Here is an 18,057-nt window from a genome sequence, read left to right on the forward strand (position 1 = left end):
TGCTGCTGGGTGAGAGTGACCGTTTGGCTTCCACTCTGTGTGAAGGTGCAGGCTGATGACAGGAGGTTATTGGCTGACTTGACATCGCAGTTGCCTCATTTGGAGGTGTGGGATGAGGTGGGGTGGCGTCGTCGTTGGGGATTACCAGGAGGCTGAGCTCTGCGCTCGAAGTCCCGAGCTGATCGTCTGTGTTCTGCCAGTTTCTGAAGATCCTTTCAATGCTGTTGTATTTCTTTGCAGGGCGGAGGCTGCAGGTTCCTGAGGTACAACTGCTCGATCGAGGCTCCCCGCAAGGGATGGTCCCTCATGCACCCCGGCCGACTCACCCACTTCCACGAGGGGCTGCCCACCACCCGGGGGACTCGCTACATCATGGTTTCCTTTGTGGACCCTTGACGGGGTCGCAGGGGGTCGGAGGGAGGGAGGGACAAGTGATTGGACTGGCGGAGGCCGATGACCTGGACAGAGGCCTGTGCCGGAGCCACTCCTCGACCTCATTTGACAATCAAGAGCAACCTAACCGGAAACCGCCGACCAGGGGCCACCCCCTCCACCCCCTCGAAGAACACTTCTCAAAACTCCCAGCCAAAGCCACCTTCCCCGTTAGTCTTCTCTGTGGGAGCTGTTGCCCTTAACCCCAGCGGAACCCTGGTGATGTCACCCACTGTAGATCGACTGAAGGAGCCACTCCACACATTGGCAATCAGCAACTTCAACCTCCGAGCCCAACAAGAAGGACAAGGACCCTGGACACCAAGCGTTGGATAAACAGATGGCCCCGCGTTGTGTTGATAAGAAACTGGAGCAGGAGAATGCTACTTCCCCCCCCCCCCACCTTCATGCCTTCTCCATCAAATCATGAGCATGGCAGATCTGCTACCTCAACCCGAATTTCTGCCAGGTCCCTTGTTTCCCTTAATGACATTTTTTTAAAACAAAAAAATTAGCAATCTCTGTCTTGAACGTACTTGGGTGTCCACAAGCTCCCTGGAGTGAGGAATTCCAAAGGTTCTGCCACCCTCTGAGTGAAGAAATCCCTCCTCATCTCAGTCTGAAATAGCCTGCCCCTTATTCTGATACTGTGCTCCTCCGACCCATGCATCCACCACCCACCTCCCCTGCCTGGGAGAGAGGTCTGTCCATGTTGAGCTATCAAACCCATTTAGAATTGTTCTGACTTTTCAATGGGACTGTCCATCCAATGTAGGCTGCTCCTGAAAACATTCTTTCATGAGATTTGGGTATCACAGGCAAGGCCAGCATCTGGCAATCCAGAAGCTAATGTGGCCTCAGTTCAGACATTTGAGAAGTGAACCAGCAGCTGTATCATTGTAACCACAGGCCTTCTCAACAAGAGGGCTTTCCATTCTCTTTCGTGGGGTGTGGACATCACTGGGAAGGGTCAGCTTTTATTGCCCATCCTCAATTACCCTTGAAGTGAGATGCTCACTTGGACATTTCAGAGGATAGTTAAGAGTCTACCACATTGTTGCGGGTCTGGAACCACGTGCAGGCCAGACCGGCCTAAGAATGTCAGATTTCCTTCTGTAAAGAAAACCAGTCTCGTTTCTACAACAATCGATGGTCACCATCAGAGACTAGATTTTGATTCCAGGATTTTAACAGATTAAATTCGTCTTGGCAGGATTTGAATCCGTGCCTCTTTCCCACCCTGAGCCATAACCTGGATCTTCTGGCTTACAGGTTCAGTTCACTATGATATCATTTCCCCCTCTTCTATCCTGTGCGCTCTCATGTTACGTCAGTTCCCATGATCAGATGACACTGCCATTGGCCAGCCTCAGCCCATCAGTGACCAGCTTGTTGTTTTCTGTTTTGCTGATTGCAAAAAAAAAAGTGATCTTCTCTTGTGGAGGGTGGGGAGTGAGGAGTGTATGGAGGATTCAGACAGGTTGTGATAGGAGGGGGCGTGACCCCCCCATGTTTAAGTCAAGCCATTCAGGGACATTTTCAGGAAGCACATCTTCACACATCTGCAAATCCGTTTCTCCCCCCCCCCCCCCAACAAACACACACATCTCCTACAACTCACCCCACACCCCCTGAAAGCTCGGACACTTTCAAATGTGAGATTGACAGATTTTGGTTGGATAAGGGTTAGGGATCAAGGCAGGTAGATGGCGTTAACACACTGATCAGCCACGACCATCATGCTTGAGGGGCTGAATGTCCCCCTCCGTCTCCTCAGTCTGTCCTCGATCTTTCAAGCAGTTTCCCAGCCGCCACAACTTAACCTGTCAGTGCAGGATCACTAAACGCTTAGGCACAGAGGCACAAGTTCTTTGGCTTTTACAGAATTGGAAACATGGAGGGCAGACCCAGTGCTGGTTATCAATTGGATGGGAGACCGCCTGAGAATACCAGGTGCTGCAGACTACTGGGGCCCTCTTGTAACACAGTAGTAGTATCCCTACCCCTGGATCAGGAGGCCTGGGTTCAGGTCACACTTGCTCCAGAGGTGTCTAATAGCATCTCCGAACAGGTTGGTTAGGTAAAGAATAGGTTAAACGTACTAAAGAGAAACAAGAGGGCAAATGTTTTGTCCCATTGCACCTGCACCAAACAGAAGAGGAACAGGATGGGTCTCAGGTGTGATGGTAATAGTAAGATTCGAGAGCAGAGAGGCCCTGATTGGAGTGTGAGACGATTAGTGAGTTAGCCTGTGCTCTTCAGCCTGACCTACTTTTTGCAAGTGCACAGTCCAGGACAAAGCAGCTACGCTTGATTGTAACCCATCCAGCACTCTTTCCAACGCTGGCTCAGTGGAGGAACTGTCCACCACTGACAAGTGAGCTGTGTGAACTCCTCAATTTCCTCTGATAGCACCTTCCAACTCACGACCTCTACCACCTAGGACAACAGCAGCTGCTAGGTGGGAACTCCACCACCTGCAAGTTCCCCTCTGAGCCATTCACCATCCCTTCAGCGTTGCTGGGACAAAATCCTGAAACTCCCTCCCTAACAGCACTTTGAATGTCCCTATACAAGGCAGGCTACAGTGGTTCAAGAAGGCAGTTCACGACCACCTTATCCAGGACACTTAGGGATGAGCAATAAATGTTGGCCCAGCCAATGGAGCCCACATCTCAGGAATGAATATATTTTAAAAAAAAAACATTGATTCGATACTTTCTGTTCCTCAATTCCCACAAGTTTGATAAGGGCTGCAATCATCAGAATGTTCTAGACGGTTCATTTTAAGATTTGGTATACTGTGTTTCATGTCAATTGTGTATGTGGGGGTGATCAACCCAGCCAAGAGAAAGTCAGTGTGGGTTGTAAGCTGGGCACCGGAGGCTAAAGACCTAACCTTATTTATTGCAAGCTTCTTCCTCATTTTGTCGCTTTTCTCTTTCTCTCTGCAAATTCTTTTACTGAGGTGTCTTCGCTCCTCCCTCCCCACCAGTGCTCTTCCACCATTTCCTACGGCTTTTTGGTCAAATCTTGTTTTCTTTGTGAACCATTAAAGGGAACCAGAGGATCGGTAAGACAAAGGTCTCTGGGATTCTTGGGTGGAGTCTGAGGAAACCCTAGAGAGTTTCTGAAGCCCACACATCTGCCTTTGCCTCTACTACTGCCCCCACCACCACCAACACCTCTCTTCGGTCCAGGAATAGAAATGGCCTGAGGAAGGCAAAGCCAAGTGCCATGATGATGATGATGATGATGAGAGTGACAGAGGTATTCAGCTTCGATGGGAAAGCTTGGGCCTACGTGAGAAGGCCTGGTTGGTCGACACCTCTTGTCTCCTTGAGTTCAAGAGAGGCTGTATCTAACCCGTAATTCCATGCTGGGAAGTTGAGGAAGTGACGACCTAACCGGGAGACTCGGATCACTCATCTGCTCTCAGGCCTAAATTGTTGCCGTGGAGATGGGCCAAATCTTGGACACCATCTGGAGGAGGGGTCACTTTGCACTTGAGTGGGGGCTGCATTGGATGCAGAGTGGCTGCTCCATATCCCTCACCGCCACCCTGTCCCCGAGATACCCTTTCTCTTCCATAGGGCCTACCCCAGCCACACTTCCCTCAAGGATTACCAACCTCCAGCATACAGAGCTACTGAGCGGGGTTTTAAAAAAAAACCAAATGTGAACCATTGGAGGTTACAGGAGTGACTGAGGGTGTCTTACACACCCAGAAGTGTAGTTTTTGTAAATTTTATATGTATTTTTTAAATGTTATGGAAAAGATGCCTTATATTATATGCTCTTTATTCTCTCTGTGCCTGTTGTTAGATTATTGCACACTCTGAGTCACATCTGTAACTCCTTTGGCAGTCAACCCCATCCTATCATGAATGGAAGCGTTGTATTTATATAGCATCACTTCAGGAAACCCAGAATGTTTTGTAGCCTCTGAAGTCTTTATCTTGAAGTGTCACTTTTGAAATGTAGGAATCGCAACCATTGACTTGCACAAAACAATCTCCCACACACGGCGATACCAAAATATTTTAACCCTGGATGATCATTCATGGATACATATATAGACATCGGTGTGAACCCTGACAGGACTCCCTCTAACACCACCGGGAATCTGTAGTGATGACCTGAAGGAGCAAACAAGGTCAACAACATGTCCAAATGCCAGTGTCGCAGGCAGTGGATCCTGACTCCACAACCCAAAGTGACCCATTGTATCCCCTGGGTGAATGTTTATCTACCAACTGCATTGAAAAGCCTGCTTATTGTAGATTGTGGGATCTCACTATGTGGAAGTTGGGGAAGCCGCATTCCCCACATTGCGACTGATTCCGTTTTACTTAATCGCGTGTGAAGCATGTGGGATGTCAGGGATTGATGAAAGGCCCCTTGGTGATCTTTGGAGGTGTTGCTGGGAATGGTCACTCCTGAGACAGTGAAAAGGTCTGGGTTTGTTGTTACAGCATGGAGGTGGGACTGGTCACTTCCACCACTTAAAGGGGAAACTGTTTACCCTGTTGTGCCTTCACTCTGCCTGTCGCCCAGATTCCCTGAGACCCATGCTGCTCTTGCCGCTACAATACCTGTACATCAGTGGGAAACAAGAAACCTTAACGCACCATGTCACTGAGCTGGATAGACGTATCTTTGACTATATTAATCCTGCAAGTGACACCCACGAGGGTAAGTGAGTAGGTTATTCAATGCAAGCAGGTTTGTGATCAGATGTTGTTCACACTGGGACACACTGTAGGATCCAAACTAAAGGGAGCCATTAAGGAAGATGCATAATATAAAATGGAGTTGAGGTAAAAGACCAGCCTGTCTCGATGAATGGTGGAGAGGACGAGAGGGGCTTAATGGCCATGTGCTGTTCCTATTTCTTGTTATAAGACGTGTAAGCTTTGGTTCAATATAAACTGGATTGATCTGTGCTCTGTATGAGATCCAACATGCAATAAAACGTGAATAGGATGCAGTCTAAGAGGTGGAGAACATGTATGTTTATAGTGCCTCCCTTTACCTCAGGGTTCCCACGGGGCTATGCAGCCAACTGAATTCCTTTGCAGCTTATCACACCCCCTTAATTTTGATGCTTCCACATCTCTTCCTGATTTCCAATCTCTTGCTCCCCGCCAGCCATCCTAAATTTGCTCTTTCTTATTTCCTGGACTAGCTGAAAGCCCTACCCGAACCTTCCTTCAACTAGCACCCACCTAGGTTCCCTCCCGGCACCTACTGTCATGTCGTTAGAGGCTGAGACAGCACCAGGGACTAATAAAAAAAATCATGAGATCCCCCATGAAAGGAAATTGGTTTAATTTAATAAACAATGATTAACAGACTTTGATGACAAAGTATTTCTGGTTGTTTTAAAAAAAAAGTCACACAATGGGGGAAAGGGGAGGTGGGGGTCTAATGAGTTGCATTCAAACCAAAAATGCACAAAGCACGATTCCAAACTATGACCAGAATCTTCATACTTGAAACGAAATGGACCGTTCTCATTAGCGATATCTTCTCCGGATTTTATTTCCAGGTCTTGGAACATTGCCTTGGTCAGATACTGGTTTGGGGAGGGGGAGGGGGGAGGGGTGGGTTGGTGCACTCTTCATTGAAGTCCGGAACACAGGACGGAACCGCAATTGAGTCAACACCCACCCGTGTCCGCTGGATGTGAGTACGCACTCGTTCCATCGTCCGTCACTTGAATAAACAAATTGGGGTGGTTCAGACTGTTCTCAGACAAGACCGGGTGAAGAAGAGGTTTGATTACGGTGGTGCAAAATCAGATTGAGAAATTGCTGCCATAGGTGGAAAGATTGAGAACGAGGCGGCACAGATTTATGGGGATTGGCAAAAAGAAGCAGGGGTAACATGAGCTGGAACTCTATCGTGCAGCAATGGTGGAGGGGCTGGCTGGCAGGACGGTGGGGGGGCTGGTTCAGCCGGGGATTGCAAGGGGGACTTAAACGATCGTCTGAAAAAGGAAGAAAGCACTAAGTGCTCGTTTTAGAGAGCCAGCACAACTACAAGAGGCCTTCTGTGAAGTAACAATGCCGTCATTATAGGCACCCTTCAGTTTTCCCACTTTGGCCTTACTGATACGGGAGGGGCTGGCTTGGGTTAAGGTAGGAGCAATCATATCCCCGGCCTGTCTCTGTACTAAGCAGCTGGAGAATTTGTTCATTGTTAATGAATTCAGTGGAAATGGGAATAAGCTGTCTGCTGTTTGGAGTTGATAGCTAATACAAATGAAGTTAAAAATCACACAACACCAGGTTATAGTCCAACAGGTTTAATTGGAAGCGCTAGCATTCAGAGGATGAAGGAGCAGCGCTCCGAAAGCTAGTGCTTCCAATTAAAGCTGTTGGGCTATAACCTGCTGTTGTGTGATTTTTAACTTTGTCCACCCCAGTCCAACACCGGCACCTCCAAATCGTGACAAATGAAGATGGGTATGATTGTTGGAGGTTAATTATCTCATCTACAAGACCTTCAGGGTAGATACTTGCTAAATCAACCTGTTCAGAGATATTACGATGCAACATGGAACAGCTGGGACTTGACCCAGACCTCCTAGCTCAGAGGTACGTATACTACCACTATGCCATAAAAAGCCCTAAGGTCATCCAGGTAGTATCCTAGGCCAACCACTTTCAGATGCTTGGAATATTGTGTCCAGTTCTGGTCGCCCTACTATAGGACAGATACAGAGGCTTTGGAGAGGAGGCAAAGAAGGTTTACCGGGGTGCTGCCTGGACTGGAGGGCTTGTCTTATGAAGAAAGGTTGAATAAGCTCAGACTTTTCTCTCTGGAGAGAAGGAGGAAGAGAGGTGACCTGACCGAGGCATACAAGATAATGAGAGGAACGGATAAAGTCAATAGCAGAGACTTTTCCCCAGTGCAGGATTGACTGGTACGAGGGGTCATAGTTTTACGATATTAGGAGAAAGGTATAGAGGAGACGTCAGAGGAAGGTTCTTTACGCAGAGAGTTGTGAATGCATGGAATGTGTTGCCAGTGGTGGTGGAAGCAGAGTCATTAGGGACATTTAAGTGACTGCTGGACATGCACATGGAGAGCAGTGAGTTGAGGGGTGCTTCGGTTAAGTTATTTTAATTTACATTAGGATTAACCCTCAGCACAACATCGTGGGCCAAAGGGCCTGTTCTGTGTTGTACTTTTCTATGTTCTATGCTTCATCAATCACTTTCCCTCCATCACAAGGTCAGAATGGCATAACTCATTGATGGGTTACACAGTGTTGAGTTCCATTTGCAACTCCTCAGCCACTGAAGTAGTCCATGTCCAGAGGTAGCAGATCCCAGATAACATTTACAGTGGTAAAAGGCACCCGCCACATAACTACCAGACAATGACCATCTCCAACAAAAACTAATGTAACCTTTTTTCCTTGTCATTCAATGGCATTACCATCGCCGAATCCCCAACTATCACTATTCTGACTACGAATAGCTGCACCCCATAATAATACAGTGGCTACAACAGCAAGTTAGAGGCTAGGAATCCTGCAGCAAGTAACTCACAACTCTCCGAGTTAGAGGCTAGGAATCCTGCAGCAAGTGACTCACAACTCTCCAAAGCCTATCTGCCATCTACAAGGTATAAGTCAGGAGTGTGCTGGAATACTCCCCACTTTCCCACATGGGGCGGCTGAGGGGTGACCTTATAGAGGTTTACAAAATCATGAGGGGCATGGATAGGGTGAATAGACAAAGTCTTTTCCCTGGGGTCAGGGAATCCAGAACTAGAGGGCATAGGTTTAGGGTGAAAGGGGAAAGATATAAAAGAGACATATGGGGCAACTTTTTCACGCAGAGGGTGGTACGTGTATGGAATGAGCTGCCAGAGGATGGGGTGGAGGCTGGTACAATTGCAACATTTAAGAGGCATCTGGATGGGTATATGAATAGGAAGGGTTTGGAGGGATATGGGCTGGGTGCTGGCAGGTGGGACTAGATTGAGTTGGGATATCTGGACGGGTTGGACTGAAGGGTCTGTTTTCCATGCTGTACATCTCCCTGACTCTATGAGTGCAGCTCTAACAACACGAAACCCAATACCATTGAGGGCAAAGCAGTCTGTTTGACTGGCACCTGATTCAGCACCTTCGACAGTCACTCCCTCCACCACAGACATGCAGTGGCAACAGTGTGTACCATGTACATACTCTGACTCTCATGGATGACCTGTAATTTTAAAGCTGTACTCGCTAGTTTTAGGCTCACCCGAACAAGGAAATACTTTTTCCACCTCCACTTTGTCAAACCTATTCAGGATCTTTAAGTCGTCAGCCCCTCAGTCTTCCAAACGCCAGCGGAAACAATCCCAGCCTGTCCAACCTGTTCTCATAGTCAACTCACTCATTCCAGGAACCAAGTGAGGAAATGTCCCCGAAATTCCTCCAATCTTTCCTTTAAATAAAGAAGTCAGAACTGCACAATATCTGGTCTCACCAATGTCCTGTACAACTGGAACATAGCATTCCTACTTTTATTATGGCAAAACATAGCGGATGCTGGAAATCTGAAAGAAACCGTGGTGGTTGCATGATGGCTCAGTGGTTAGCGCTGCTGCCTCACAGCACCAGGGTCCCAGGTTCGATTCCAGCCTCGGGTAACTGTCTGTGTGGGTTTCCTCTGAGTGCTCCGGTTTCCTTCCAAAGATGTGCAGCTCAGGGTGGATTGGCCGTGCTAAATTGCCCAGAGTGTTAGGTGCATTAGTCAGAGGGAAATGGGTCTGGGTGGGTTACTCTTCGGAGGGTCGGTGTGGACTTGTTGGGCTGAAGGGCCTGTTTCCACACTGTCGGGAATCTAATCTAACAGTGAATTCCAGACAAACTCAGCAGGTCTGGCAGCATTTGTGGAGAGGGAAACCAAAGTTAACATTTCGAGTCCAGTGTGACTTCAGAACTTACTTTTCATTCGATTCCTCTCATTAAATAATTACATCCCATTAGCGTTCTGCACTGTATTACTAACATATTGTGACTCACGCACCAGAGCTCCCAAGTCCCTCTGTGCCTTGGAATCCTACAGTTGTTCCCTGTTTAGATATTACTGTTTTTTTTCATGCTTCTTGCTCAAGTGAATAACTTCACATTGTGGCACATTGAAGCAAAGGGTTTCAGTTTTCCTACAGAGACATCCTGACCTAGCTTCAGTAACTGGACTGCACTGTGGGGGGTGTGTGAAGGATTCAACCGGGAAGAGAGAGAGAGAGAGAGATTTAACTCTCTGGCCCACAAGTGAGAGCGGGAAGGCTAAACTTTTCTTGTACGAAATTGGAAAAAGGAGACAGCCTTCTAGCGAAACTGTTGCCTAGCGCGTTGCATTCACACCAGAGACTGGAGAATGGGGTGGACTGGGGAGGGAAGACGCTTTTACTCAAATGGTTGGGGGGGGGGGGCGGAGAGAACTGCCAGGGGTCGGCATTACGCCAAGGGGTCGAAGGGATTGACAGGCGGAACATTGTAGCTGGCATCTAGGAAGATGGCGAGCGTCCCCAGTGAGGTGAAGGTGACGAAGACCCACAGGAACAGCCGGTCCACGACCATAGCCACGTACTGCCAGTCCTCCTTCAGCTGCGAAAGACAAGGAAAAAGGTCACAGCAAAAGCAAGAAAACGGCAGGTTCCATTTCCGACTTACGCCTGAGTAGGCCTCTTCCAACGTCAGGCAGCCGTGGGGGAGGTTTTGGGGAACGTTGCTTCAATTGGCCGCCTGTGTCCCTGAACGAGAGACGTGAGAGGACAGCGAAAGTGATGTGAATGAAACGGAGGCGGCATTGAGCGGAAAAGCCCCCAGGCCGCGTCTACGCACCACTTTTTAATCAAAGCTGCGGTGAGGTAAGGGGCTGGACAGAGTGTCAGTGACAGAGTATTGTCAGAGCAGACTGCCATGTGGCATGTCAGTCAGGGTGTCCCTACTCCTGATTCGAGAGTGTGGTGCTGGAAAAGCACAGCAGGTCAGGCAGCATCCGAGGAGCGGGAGAGCCGACATTATGGACACAAGCCCTTCATCAGGGCCTCTCCTACCCCTGATGGTGACCGCATGTCAGTCGAGCCCTGCTTAATCCCTCTGGCACACCCGAATCTGTGCCAACCAGCTCAGAATGTCAGCCACTGGTTAAATTTATCCCATCGTTTTGTTTCAGCAGCACTGTGTTCTTCCCTGGTCAGAATGTTCTCTCTCAGTGTTACCGTCACCGCTTCAAAGACTCCAGCGCGCCTGATTCAGATACTGAGGGAGCACTGCACTGCCAGAGGAGACATCTTCTACGCAAAATATATTGGAAGTCCCGTCCACCCTCATAAACCCCAGCGCCAACTTTTCGACAATGGGCGATGGGATCTGCGAGGAGGGTGGGGTGCAAAAGGTTCGCCCATCCCTTGAGAAATTATGCTGCTTGCCGTCCTCAAAAATGGCTGCCCGATTTCCAATAGCGGGGGGGGGCAGTAACAGAGAGTGAGCAGGAGTCAGCACGGTATGACCCAGGATCTCGGTCACCCTTTCACCCCATTGACCTTGCGGCCAGACATCTTGAACTCGGAATTTTGCCCCCTGTCCGGTTGGCGCAATTCCCAGTCGGGACCCCTCTTTCCATGCCCAACTCCTCGCTGCGTCCCTCACTCCATGTACACATTGAAACACCGATAATGCCCGGTCCAACGAACCCTCCCACCCTTCAAACTGTTGTGACAGATGGATGAATGGTCCCCAACTAAAATGACGGAGGCCAAGCCTTTAGTGCTCTACAGGAAGTGGTCGTTGGGGAACGGGGTTTGCTTTATCTCTACCAGCCCTTCTGCTCCCAGGTTGGTTACTCCCCAGGCACCACCCTCACACGCCTGCCCACTCACCTTGTCATATTCCTCTTGCCCCTGTAGCTCCTTGGCGATGTACTTGATGGCGTCCACAGCTGCTTTCAGATCCGGAGGCAATACCACTTGGGGAACAAGGCTGTTTATGTATCTGTTTATCTCCGGAAACAGGTGGCTTGGGGGCAAATCCACTCTGTGGGGAGGGAAGAACAGTTGATTCCAGGGTTTCCCAAGAGTGGTGTTGGCGAGCTGAAATCTTGCAGTGGTGAGCAGTCAGGCTGTCATGGAGTTCTGGCTGTGTAACAACCGCGATACCCCCCACCCCCAAAGGCACCCTGCCCTGACAGCACCTTCCCACCCATCCCTCTGAATGAGGGGGTCACAACAATCTTCTAGCCTCAAAATAGGGTCACTTGGGGAACGCTGGTTTTATGGGGTTGGGATGGAGTGCTGGAGGGATAGGGCATGGGGTTCATGGCAAATAATGGACAGAGTGCGAGCTGGGTCATCAACTTCCCAACAGAAATTAGACATCATTCCTAGGACCCAATGGATAAAAAACATTAGATCATAAGATTATGGGAGCAGAATTAGGCTATTGAGTCTGCTCCACTATTCAATTATGGCTGGCATGTTTCTCAGGCCCATTCTTCTGCCTTCTCCCTGTAATCCTCAATTCCCTGTACTAAACAAGGCCCTAGGTGTCGAAGATGAGGGAGAATTTCCATGTTACTGATGATTATGTCTGCAGTAAGTGTGTTTGGTTGCGAATCCTATCAGATCGCATGGACCATTTGGAGCGGCAGTTAGTGGCAATGAGGGATTTACAGGAGCTAAGGGGTGTGATGCATGGCAGTTATAGGAAGGGAGAAAAATCGCAGACACAGTCAGGCAGATGGGTTACCACCAGGAAAGGGAGACAGGTAGTGCAGATATCTCCTGTGGCTATCCCCATCTCCAACAAGGACGCTGTTTTGGAAGTGTAAGGGGTGATGGACTCTCAGGGGAATGTAGCACAAACAGCCAAGTTTCTGGTATCAAGACTGGCTCTAATGTAATGAGGGGGTAGGTCGGGTTCCAAGCGATCAATTGTGATGGGGACACTATAGTCAGAGGAACAGACAGACATTTTTGTGGCCAACGGCAAGAAATCAGAATGGTGTGTTGACTCTCTAGTGCCGGGATTAAGGATCTCTCAGAGAGAGTGCAGAATGTTCTCAAAGAGGAGAGGGACCTTCAGGAGGTTACTGAACACATCAGAACCAACGACATTGGAAGGGAAAAGGATGAGATTCTGAAGGGAGAATATAGGAAGTTAGGCAGGAATTTGAAAAGGAGGTTCTCGAGGGTAGTAATATCTGGATTACTCCCAGTGCTACGAGCTAGTGAGGGCAGGAATAGGAGGATGGAGCAGATGAATGCATGGCTGAGGAGCTGGTGTATGGGAGAAGGATTCATGGTTTTGGATCATTGGAATCTCTTTTGGGGTAGAAGTGACCTGTACAAGGACGGATTGCACCTAAATTGGAAGGAGACTAATATATTGGCAGGGAGATTTGCTGGAGCTACTAAGGAGGACTGAAGCTAGTAAGGTGGGGGGGTCGGACTCAGGGAAATAGTGAGGAAAGAGATCAATCTGAGGTGGGTACAGTTGGGTAAAGGTGCAAGTCAAAACAGTCAGGGCAGGCAGGAACAAAGCAGAGAACATGGTCGGACTGATAAATTAAACTGCGTTTATTTCAGCAAGGAGAAGGTAAGGACTGCAGATGCTGGAGATCAGAGTCGAGAGTGTGGTGCTGGAAAAGCACAGCCGGTCAGGCAGCATCCCAGGGGCAGGCGAATCGACGTTTTGGGCATAAGCCCTTCATCAGGAATGAGACTTGTGTGCCAAGGGGGTAGAGAGATGAATGGGAGGAGGTGGGGGGTGGCTCTGGGGGGGGGAAGATAACTGAGAATGTGATAAGTGGATGGAGGTGAGGGGTGATGGTGATAGGTTGGAGAGGAGGGTGGAGTGGATAGGCGGGAAGGAAGATGGACAGGTCATGAGGACGGTGCCGAGTTGGAAGCTTGGAACTGGGATAAGGTGGGGGGAGGGGAAATGAGGCAACTGGTGAAGTCCACATTAATTCCGCATGGTTGGAGGGTCCAAGGCGGAAGATGAGGCGTTCTTCCTCCAGGTGTGGCTCAGTGGTTAGCACTGCTGCCTCGCAGCACCAGGGACCCAGGTTCGATTCCAGCCTCGAGCTACTGTGTGGAGTTTGCACATTCTCCCCATGTTTGTGTGGGTGTACTCCAGCTACTCCAGTTTCCTTCCACAATCCAAAGATGTGTAGGTTAGGACAAATTGGCCCAACAAGTCTACATTGACACTCCAAAGAGTAACCCACCCAGATCCATTCCCCTACCTTATTATCCTTTATTTACCCTTGAACAATGCACCTAACCTGCACATCCCTGAGCACCATGGGTAATTTAGCACGGCCAATCCACCCTAACCTACACATCCCTGTACAGTGTGGGTAATTTAGCACGGCCAATCCATCCTAACCTGCACATCCCTGGGCACTATGGGTAATTTAGCACGGCCAATCCATCCTAACCTGCACATTCCTGGGCACTATGGGTAATTTAGCATAGCCAATCCACCCTAACCTGCACACCCCTTGGCACCATGGGTAATGTAGCACGGCCAATCCACCCTAACCTGCACATCCCTGAGCACTATGGGTAATTTAGCACGGCCAATCCACCCTAACCTGTACATCCCTGAGCACTATGGGTAATTTAGCATGGCCAATCCACCCTAACCAGCACATCCCTGGGCACTATGGGTAATTTAGCACGGCCAATCCACCCTAACCTGCACATCCCTGGGCACTATGGGTAATTTAGCACAGCCAATCCACCCTAATCTACACATCTTTGGATTGTGGGAGGAAACCCACGCAGACACGGGGAGAATGTGGGTCCCTGGTGCTGCTCGTGATGGAGGCTGGTACCATTACAGCATTTAAAAGGCATCTGGATGGGGACATTAATAGGAAGGGTTTAGAGGGATATGGGCCAGGTGCTGGCAAATGGGACTAGATTAGGTTGGGATATCTGGTCAGCTTGGGCAAGTCAGGCCGGAGGGTCTGTTTCCATGCCGTATACTCGATGGGTTCTGTCAGGAGTTGAACAGCCTTACTCACATGAAAAGCAGGTAACCTCAGGGTCAGTGTATCTGTTCACAGAGCTCAGAGATACGCCAGATCGGAATCTCAATGTGCAGGGAGCAGGATTGGCTTAAAACATTATGCCAACCTGGAATTCACTCTCCGTGTGGAGGAGGGGTGGGGGTCTGGAGGTGGAGCCGACCCAGGATTTTTAACGGAAATAGGATAGACAATAAACCCGCGGAAAAGGGAGGGAATGAGATCGCGTCGTTTGATCAGAGGCTCGGCACGCTCTTGATGGGCCGGTCGGCCTCTTTCTGTGCTGCAAGAGGTTGGAGATTGAAGCCCAGTGTAGGCCCAGTTCAGGTCGGGGATTGGTGAACAAACTCATTCTTGACAACCAACCAGAAATGATCTGTGGGTCATTTTTTTCTCCCCCCCCGGTAGAGCCCTCACATTAACGGACACGCTGAGCTCAAGGCTGACCACCGTAAGTGAACAAGAATCAGAGTGCGACAGAAAAGGGCGAGAGGACCGGGTACATGGGGGTACGCCACGATTGTGCAAAGGGTACCTCATGTTCGCCTTCAGGTTGTTTAAGTCCATGGCGGGTTTTCGGATGAAGTATTCGTCCGTGACACGGCTCAGGGCAACACGTTTCTCACTCTCTGAGGCCTCCACTTTAGGCCTTTGGATCCGCAGGTACTTGGGTAACACTTGGATGAAAATCTGAAGGGCAGGGAGCAAGAGATACAGAAAGAGTCACACCACACATCTCTACTGTTACAATCTGCATCTACGTGGCGCCTTTAACATAATAAAACATCCCAGCCGTTTCACAGGAGTGGCTGTTGACAATGAGCCACAGAAGGTGATGTCCAGAACCACAGGCTTGGCCAAAGATGTCAACGTTAAGGAGCATCTTAAGGGAAGCAGAGGACTTGGATAAGGGAGAATGTTTTAGACTGGTGGTCAGTACTACAGGACAGAGCAAGTGGAACAACAGATCCACTGCTCGCACTGATAGTGACTAAAATAAGTTCCAAATCCCACAATGCCAGGTTACAGTCCAACAGGTATAATTGGAAGCACTAGCTTTCGGAGCGACGCTCCTTCCTCAGAACCACCCAATAGCAGCGCTCTGAAGGCTAGTGCTTCCAAACAAACCTGTTGGACTATAACCTGGTGTTGTGTGATTTGGAACTTTGTACGCCCCAGTCCAACACTGGCATCTCCAAATCATAAAACAAGTTCCTAAGTCCAGGTCTTTCTCTCTCCCCTCTCTCACACTCTGTGTGTCTCTCTGCCTGTATCTCTCCATTTGTCTCCCTCTGTGTCTTTGTTCGTCTCTGCCTCTCTATCTCTCTTTGTCCCTCTGTGTGTGTCTCCCCTCTATTAATCAGAAACACACAGCTTCAGATGGTGAGAGCGAGGGTGTGAAGTATGAAAGGAAATCATCCAGTCACTCCAGATTTCCAGAGAGATCAAACAGAAAGGGGAGGGGAGGTGGAGTGAGCGAGAGAGAGAGAGAGAGTGTGTTTTTGTGCATGTATGTATGAGGAAATAAAAGAGTTGACAGAGATAGAGAACAAGAGAGAAACTGAAAGAGAAAATAAGAGAATGAAGGAGAGAAACTGAGGGGTACAGGGTCAGAAACAGGTACAAAGAAAGAACGAGTGAAGGAAGGAGAGACAGAGAAAGCAAGAGGCAGGATGAGGGTGACAGAGTGCTGTGGGAGGAGAGAGCGGGGGAGAAAGAGGGAGGATGAGAGAGGGAGAGACAGTGTGACAGAGAGAGAGAGAGAACGCGCAGAAATACCCTCCTGCTTGTGAGGCACCCACTCCCTTCACCAGTAAAGGCTCAGTAACAGCTGTGAATACTAGCTACAAGATGCGCTGCAGAAATTTCACCCCAGATCATTAGGCAGTCCCTTCCAAACCCACAGCCACCTCCTGTCCAAAAGGACAAGGGCAGCAGATACAGGGGAACACCACAACCTGCAAGACCCCCCTCCAAGCCACTCACCATCCTGACTTGTAAATATATCTCAGTCCCTTCACTGTTGCTAGGTCAAATTCCTGGAACCCCCTCCCTCCCCCTCTTGGGGCGGCATGGTGGCTCAGTGGTTAGCACTGCTGCCTCACAGCACCAGGGACCTGGGTTCGATTCCACCCTCAGTCTGTGTGGAGTTTGCACATTCTCCCTGTGTCTGCGTGGGATTCGTCCGGATGCTCCGGTTTCCTCCCACAGTCCAAAGATGTGCAGGTCAGGGTGAATTGGCCGTGTTAAATTGCCCCACAGTGTTCAGGTTAGGTGCATCAGTCAGGGGTAAATATAGGACAGTACGGGTCTGGATGGGTTACTCTTCTGAGGGTCGCTGTGCATCAGTTGGGCCGAAGGGCCAGTTCCCACTCTGTCGGGATTGTATGATTCTAAGAGCACCGTGGGTCAACCTACAGCACATAGACGTCAAGGGTTCGAGAAGGCAGCTCACCACCACCTCCTCCAGGGCAACCAGGGATTGGCAATTAATGCTGGCCCCAGCCAGCGATGCCCACACCCCACGAGTGAAGTGAAGAAAAGGCAGTTACAGCGTGTATGGGTACCTGTCTGACCCAGTGGGGCATGGCGTGTGTGGTTGGGGAACGATGGTGAAGGTTTAAGACCACCACACTGAGGATGACTGAGAAGGTGACCAGGATCATGGTGAACATCAGGTAGTTGACGATGATGGGGACTCCCAGTGAGGTCTCTGGGACCTTGTCAGCCAGCAGCAGCAGGAAAACAGTCAGGGCCAGCAGTACGGAGATTGAGAGAGTCATCTTCTCACCTGGAGGGAGGGAGGAAGGGAGGGTCAAATGCTGCTCACAGTCTCTGATTCACACTGCTCTCAAATCCCCATCCCCCATCTCCTTCCTTCCCTCCCACGCACCTACCCGTGCTCTCCCACCCTCCCTCCTGCACAGTCTCCCCCCCCCCCCGAGTAGAGGGGTCAATAACCAGGAGGAACAGTTTGGAGAAAGTGAGCACTGCTGATGCTGCAGATCAGCGTCGAAGAGGGTGGTGCTGGAAAAGCACAGCGGGTCAGGCGGCGTCCGAAGAGCAGGAGAGTCGATGTTTCAGGCATGAGCCCTTCCGGGAGGTTGGGAGAGGATTCGAGGGGGGCGACAAGAATCTGGAACCCACTGCCTGCGTGGCTGGGAGAGGCAGAAACTCCATTCACCAGAGACTCTCGCTGACGATGGCACCTCGTCATGGTGACGAAACGTCTGAAAACACACCTTCCAGCTCAGCAAGCTAACTTGCATCCATACCATCAACCTGAGCTACAAATCTGCTCAAAAACCGCTAACATTTAAGAAGTGTTTAGATGTTCACTTGAAGAACCATAGCGTACAAGGGTAGAGGCTAGGATCAAGTGGCACAGTTGTAGTGTCCTCTAAGCCAGGAGACCCAGGTTCAAGTCTCACCTGCTCCAGAGGAGTCTCCCAATGGCTCTGACATGCAGGTCAGGTGCTAGAAGATGGGATTAGAACTGACAGAGGCTTGATGACCTCTGTGGATGTAATGAACCAAAGAGTCTCTGTATGTGCTATAAAAGTTCGACAACTCT

General features: G+C 49.6%; 2 protein-coding genes across 4 annotated transcripts in view; one reads left to right on the top strand and one right to left on the bottom strand.

Annotated features, from left to right (window-relative positions):
- plod3 (procollagen-lysine, 2-oxoglutarate 5-dioxygenase 3) overlaps nt 1-5,789 on the top strand; it is a 126,019-nt gene extending 120,230 nt beyond the window's left edge. For both annotated transcript variants that reach the window (XM_087982990.1, XM_087982989.1), the window contains exon 19: nt 241-5,789. In XM_087982990.1, the coding sequence (XP_087839116.1) occupies nt 241-396 (156 nt within the window). In that variant the 3' untranslated portion in view covers nt 397-5,789. The remainder of the gene's footprint in view (nt 1-240) is intronic.
- A 2,602-nt stretch (nt 5,790-8,391) lies between these two features.
- chrnb1 (cholinergic receptor, nicotinic, beta 1 (muscle)) overlaps nt 8,392-18,057 on the bottom strand; it is a 34,519-nt gene continuing 24,853 nt past the window's right edge. For both annotated transcript variants that reach the window (XM_087982992.1, XM_087982993.1), the window contains 4 exons: nt 17,051-17,274; nt 15,019-15,173; nt 11,329-11,482; nt 8,392-10,051 (listed from right to left, as the gene is read on the bottom strand). In XM_087982992.1, coding sequence (XP_087839118.1) covers nt 9,902-10,051; nt 11,329-11,482; nt 15,019-15,173; nt 17,051-17,274 — 683 coding nt within the window. In that variant the 3' untranslated portion in view covers nt 8,392-9,901. The remainder of the gene's footprint in view (nt 10,052-11,328; nt 11,483-15,018; nt 15,174-17,050; nt 17,275-18,057) is intronic.

Source organism: Chiloscyllium plagiosum, unplaced genomic scaffold, assembly GCF_037043375.1.
Source record: "Chiloscyllium plagiosum isolate Xiang-an unplaced genomic scaffold, Cpla_swu_hap1 HiC_scaffold_44, whole genome shotgun sequence".
NCBI lineage: Eukaryota > Metazoa > Chordata > Chondrichthyes > Orectolobiformes > Hemiscylliidae > Chiloscyllium > Chiloscyllium plagiosum.